The 6373-nt window shown below is 42.0% G+C and overlaps 1 protein-coding gene across 1 annotated transcript; it reads right to left on the bottom strand.

Annotated features, from left to right (window-relative positions):
* Nucleotides 1-416: 416 nt before the first annotated feature.
* adoa (2-aminoethanethiol (cysteamine) dioxygenase a) lies at nt 417-5826 on the bottom strand. The gene is made up of 2 exons (XM_074619436.1): nt 5267-5826; nt 417-2704 (listed from the first exon to the last, which is right to left on the bottom strand). The coding sequence occupies exons 1-2, from the start codon at nt 5594-5596 to the stop codon at nt 2252-2254; spliced, it is 783 nt and encodes a 260-aa protein (XP_074475537.1). The 5' UTR covers nt 5597-5826; the 3' UTR covers nt 417-2251.
* Nucleotides 5827-6373: the final 547 nt, after the last annotated feature.

Below are 6373 nucleotides of genomic sequence, written 5' to 3'. Positions count from 1 at the left end.
GAAGTATTCGGGGATCACTATTACAAAAGGAATACCCAAACAAAGATCTTAACTCAAGGATTGAGATAATCAAAATGAATATACAACCTAGGCTTCTCTATTTGTTCCAATCCCTGCCTACAGAGGTACCTCAAACCCAATTTGTGGCCTGGGACAGGACTATATCAAGGTTTATCTGGGGAGGTTAAAAAACCTAGAGTAAGATATGAAACTCTCCAGCTACCAAAGGATAAAGAGGGCATGGGTCTCCCAAAACTGAAAGAGTACTTTTATGCTGCCCAGCTAAGATATATTGTATGTTGGTGCAAGTCAGAATACACAGCAAAGTGGGAAGGAAATGGAAAAAGAGTGTGGAGGATATCCTATTCAGACCATCATCGGAGATAAGGATGCGTACAAGAAAGTTAAAACTTGCATAGATTCAAATTACAGGGTTTAATCTGGATATGATAAAGGATTCAAACAGTGGGTAAACAAGGGAGTCACAGCATGGTGCACTTTAGAGAAAGATGGGGAGCTGGAGAGTTTCCAGAATATGAAAGATGAATATGATTTAGATAAGCGGGAGTTTTATAGATAAATGCAACTAAGGGACTATTATAAGAAGGAGATAAAAAGGGATCCCTCCGTGGAAGTGAATGGTGTGATTCAGTTTATAATCAGTTCATACAAAGGAACAAAAATTAGAATCGTATCAACACTATATCAGAAACTGACGGCAAGCAAACATTCAACTAAATATATTAAAAAGAGAGATGGGAGTCAGAGTTTAACAGAAACATTTCAGATGAGGATTGGGGAAACATCAAATGCATCAAACATCCACCAATTCAGTGTGGATCCCCCTACACACGAGCAGTGGATGGGGGTAGTAGAGGAGATATACATAATGGAGAAACTGACACATCGGTTAAGACTGCGAGAAACACAGATGGAAGACAAATGGGAGAAATGGACATTATTCAAAAACCAAAACAGCGACAAAGAACGCAGAAAGGACAACTGATTGAGTTGGAAATGACATGAGAATGTATGGAATGATCGAAGTGTAACTCCCAAACATGAGTCCTGTTTGTGTTGTTTCCTTTGTTTGTGGGTTTGAATGTGTACATGCCCATCATGTTGTTGATATGTGTATAACCTTGAAAAGCACCAATAAAAACGAAAGTGGAAGTAGTCCTCTGCCTCCCTTCCCTCCAGCGGGCCCAGCAATACGGCCTGGGCCTCCATCAGCGTGGTGACGGTGTTGGCTCTCCACCTCCCGTGGAGCGTTCGACTGCAGTTCGAAGGCAGCTGGGTTCTGCTCCAGGTTTCTTCCCGCTAAACGGGGAGTTTTTCCTGGCCAACGGCGCGCTTGGTGGGATCTCTTGTTGGGTCTCTAAACTATGGTGTACGGTCTAAGACCTGCTCTATATATAAAGCGTCTCGAGATAACTTCTGTTATGATTTGACGCTATATAAAAATAAATTGAATTGAATTGGGTCCAACCTTTTCACTGATGGTCTTGTTAACTTATGTAGGTCATATAGAGGCAGAAGTATTAAATTAAGTTCCTCGCAGTAGCTTTAACCAGTCAGACCTGTGTGTTTAGGAACCATGTTATCTGGAATAAGTTAAACACATAAAATAAAGTATATATATATATATATGATGTAGTGTGTGCACTTTGGAAGAAGAAATGAGCGTGTACAATAGAAGTGGCACTCTTAATAATAATAATAAGTATACGTTCCATATTCACAAATAAGGCAGGTACGTCTTGAGTTACAGGCTTTGGCATTAAGACACGTCACAATGTGGAAGTCCTCTGCAGCACAGTGAAAGAATAGATGTGTAAAAAGGTTTTCAAGGCCTCACTGAAGACTAGAGATCCTAATGAGACCCCAGCATTCACAGAACGTTTGAATCTAAGGACATTCATGTGTGTACAAGGCAACATAATGGTCCGAAGAAAAAAATACCATATTAGGAATATGAATTCCTTGTGTCACTCTTTTGTCGGTACTGACGAGATTACTGACGATTTGTGGAAGGCAGTTCAGTGGTCCTTACTCTGTTGGAGGGTTCTCTGCCTTGCTGTAGTATCCCTGAGCAAGGCACACAATCCCTTTTGAGTTCCAGGTAATGATGACCCTCGTGTTTGACCTCCCCGTGGAGCACGGTATCACTAAGTCTCCCCTTGTAGATGGATGGATATCACTGTATTCTCACTGTCATATGCTGCAGTATAGTTCCTCTGATCAGAGGTTTTCAGAAAGAGACTGCAGGACCCGGATAGGGTTCCCCACCGCACCAGAAGTCCTCCGGCTGAGGGATTTCTAGCAGCCATGCCTCCTCCTCCTCTTTCTCCTTCTCCTCTCCCTGCTGCTCCTCGTTGCCCTTTTCACCCGTTTTCCCCTCCGCCACAGTTTGCAGGATTTTGTAATAATGACAGTCCCGCTCGTCGTCGGGATTGTACGGAGGCGCCAGAATATCCAGGAAAGCGGCCGGTCCCTCCACCGCGTCGATCTGGTGGAGGTTATCCCGCAGAGGAGTGAGGAGGCACAGCCCGCCGTCCTCCGAGTACTCGGTGACCGAGCGGAGCACGGAGCGCCGCAGGGAGGCCGTCTGGAACGGAGCCAACTGGGGCTCGAATTGAGGCGGGGCGGTCAGGTTGTCCTCCTGCTTGTCAAAACAGCGGACGCTCACCTTCCCGTAGAGAACCTGAACAAGAGACAGGATCCAGTCAGAAGACAATCCAACTGATAACGCCAGTACATAGGTTGCCATGGCATGACTTCAAAAGGTACTGACTTGTACATGTGGCTGTTATAAAACACTGTTATGTTAAGTAAGGTCACCATTAGTAATACATCTGCTCCTCTCACTATACCTAGATCACCTTTGATTGATTGATTTGATTTGATAAAATGATATATCACTCTTTTCTTGGAATTACTGGGATTTGATTTTGAAAAACAGAACTCTAGATAATTAATCACAAAATGATATTGATTATGTGGCAACATTTTTATGAAAGAATTCCTTTTATTTCACTATCTTTGAGGTGACAACCATACAGAATCATGTGTTCCTGGACATCACCGCTGCAGGTGAAACTTTGATTTAGTTGTATTCATTTATAAGCAATTTAAGACCAGACTGTATCTACTGCAATTAAGAGTAGTTCATGAGTTCTGGAGAAGGCATCTTTGTTTCAGTACCAGGGTTGTCAAAGTTAACGTGATAATAACACGGTAACGCAAATTCGTTTTAACGGTACTAATTTCTTTAACTCATTAACGCAACTTGCGATTTTTAGGTTGTAGCGGGCTCAGTTTTAAAGCTAGAGTGAAAATACTGGCATCATATGAAACTAAAAAACCTAAGGAATCCACTGGTACCAACCATGTCATACTAGCTTGTCGTGAAGGAGGCTAAATAACGCTCCAAACTTAATCTAAAAACTGTCATGGCCATTTTCAAAGGGGTCCCTTGACCTCTGACCTCAAGATATGTGAATGAAAATGGGTTCTATGGGTACCCACGAGTCTCCTCTTTACAAGACATGCCCACTTTATGATAATCACATGCAGTTTGGGGCAAGTCATAGTCAAGTCAGCACACTGACACACTGACAGCTGTTGTTGCCTGTTGGGCTGCAGTTTGCCATGTTATGATTTGAGCATATTATGCTAAATGCAGTACCTGTGAGGGTTTCTGGACAATATGTGTCATTGTTTTGTGTTGTAATTGATTTCCAATAATAGATATATACATACATTTGTATAAAGCAAGTATAAGAGCCAATTATGCACATATTTATATTTGGTAAAATTGTTTATATTACATATTACAGATGTTCTAGTTTATACAAAAGTTTTTGTATAGTTTAAAAAGCCATTATGATATACAGTATATCTATGTATGTATTTGCTTGTCTCCATTTTTGTTTGCCCTTAGTTCCTAGTATTGTCTGTTTTTGTTAATATATATATAAAAAATGAGGCATGATACACACCCAACAGAAGTCTGTATCACTGACTTGCACATGCTCCCTAATAAAAAGTATTTGAAACAGAAAAATAACTATGTATATACTGTATGTCGCCAATGTCTCCCTGATTTGTGTGCCTTAGGGTGTTGTCTGTGTTTTATTTATTTATTTTATTTTGTGTTTTGTTGTTTTTTCCTTTAAAGGGACTATTTGTAACTTTGTACGCGCATAAATGTAGCGGGTCGTCACACATGCGCGCTCGCATATGCGCGTTCGCGTGTAGCCGCTGTACCCTCCTCCTCTGCCTGCTCGCCTTCACTCAGACAGCTCAGCTCGCTCCACCTCTAGACGTGAACGCGGCTCACTCCACACTGCAGAAGAGTTAGTTTAGCTCTGAGAATATCTAGTGAATGTACAGGGGACGTTTGTGCAGAAATAACTGCTGCAGCTCCTCCAGACCAACAGAGGTTTTCCGTGTCTTGTGAAGTGACGGAGCTCTACGGAGTTGTCTTCTCGTTACCGACCGGGTGCCGGTGTCTCCTCTGCTCTCTCCGGCTGCGGGCGGAGAGAGCAGGGAGACACGCTGCAGAGCCCCGCTGCTTCACCCTGCACTTAGGCAGGAAAAGCCAACACTAGGATCAAATCTAAATCATGTTCATGGAGAGACCTTCGTCTGGTCAGCTAACATTACTGCCAAGCAGCTGAAATATAGAGTGATATTGTGCTTTTAGCTGACGTGTGTCGCCTCACTGTTTTGAGCGATGCTCGTTCAGGTATATTGAGAGCGAGCAAGCGCGAGCCCGACGCTGACTTTCGTTGACTTAACGGCCACAGGTGTCGCTGTTAAGAAGCATTTCTGAAAGTTACAAATAGTCCCTTTAACTACATGTTCTTTGTATTTGCTTGTCTCCATTTTTGTTTGCCCTTAGTTCCTAGTATTGTCTGTTTTTGTTGACAAAAATGAGGCATGATACATAAACCCCACAGAAGTCTGTCTGTATCACTGACTTGCACATGCTTCCTAATATATGAAATATTTGAAACAGAAAAATAACTACAAAAAATTAAATTGACTATAAACTGTCTCACTTTTTTGGCAAAGAAAGGTCCACACAGCTCAAATGACACATGGGAGTGTTATAACCCCCATATGACCTTTAACCCTGCTGGGTGAAGTAGTATATAGCATTTCCCTAGCTATAGCTACAGAGCCAGACCACAGAGAGAGGGGGTCGCTTCAGGGTTACAAAAGGCCACAAACAAACATGATGATGGTGTAATAGAAAGACCTTGAGCATCCCGTTCATGCCCGGGTGGTCGTGCAGCGGGATGGAGGCTCCGGTGCCCAGCAGGAACACCCCCATGCTGAACACCTCCGTCTCGCAGATGTGCATGTAGGCGACCGGAGCTGCTGCTGCTGCTCCGGAGCCCGGTGCGGGTTTCCGGGAAGCTATCTTCAGGTCAGCAGCTCTGACCGCGGTCACCAGTGAGATTAGTTCACTGTGTTGGTCCTCGACGAGTTTATTATCCCCGTTGTTTGACGCCTTTAAGTCTTTAAAGGTGATGAAAGCTTGCTTGGCTATTTTCTGGATCAGAGGAGTCTTGTTGTCCCGCGGCATCCTGACCTAACGGTGATTATCGGTATCACTAAACAAAAACAGTGTTAAAATGCCTCAAAATTACTCCAATGTCACCAAATGTCCTCCGGAGGTGGAAGGTTAAAAGTTCATAAAAGAGAAAAATGTGTTTTTAATAAAAAACAAAACGTAATTCATGCTGGTAAATGTTAAATTTCCACCCCCCAGATAAGAGCCTCCCTCCGGTCATTTTCCACCGACTCGCCTGCCGCTGCTCACGTAGCCTGCGCACTAAACCCAAAGCATCATGGGATATGGAGTTTTCTTTACAAAAATGTAAACTTCAAGATTCAAGCCCTTTATTGTCATTGTGTAGTACAACGAAATTAGATTGGGACGATCCTATAGGTGCTAAAATAGATAATACAATAAAAAAAGAGATAGTGCAATATAAATATTAAAAATATATATAAAAGATAATACAATATAAAATATAAAAATACAATATGTATATTGATGAGATAGATAGATAGATAGATAGATAGATAGATAGATAGATAGTAACTTTATTGATCCCGAGGGAAATTCAAGTTTCCAGCATCACAGTTCCATAGTGCAAAATGTGTTAGTAAAATGGCAGTAAAAAAGTTAGTAGTGCAAAGTACAAAGTATAAAAAAATATACCAGATATAAAAATACAAGGAGATGAAGAAAACTGTTAAAACTGAATATAGTGCAGGGTAACAGCTGTGATACAGGACTGTTAAAAAAGTGCAGAAGAGACTGTTAAAAATTAGTATAGTGCAGGGTAACTCCAGT

The sequence above is a fragment of the Sebastes fasciatus genome, chromosome 20 (assembly GCF_043250625.1).
Source record: "Sebastes fasciatus isolate fSebFas1 chromosome 20, fSebFas1.pri, whole genome shotgun sequence".
NCBI classification, from domain to species: domain Eukaryota; kingdom Metazoa; phylum Chordata; class Actinopteri; order Perciformes; family Sebastidae; genus Sebastes; species Sebastes fasciatus.
Note: the sequence above shows the minus strand (reverse complement) of the source record. Positions and strands in the feature narration are given on the sequence as shown.

What these genes read in the sequence shown, in the direction of transcription:
- adoa (XM_074619436.1), bottom strand. Translation starts at nt 5,596, where the DNA reads ATGCCGCGGGACAACAAGACTCCTCTGATCCAGAAAATAGCCAAGCAA. An exon ending in GCATGAACGGGATGCTCAAG is followed by an intron (nt 2,705 to 5,266) that starts GTCTTTCTATTA and finishes TCTCTTGTTCAG; the next exon opens with GTTCTCTACGGGAAGGTGAG.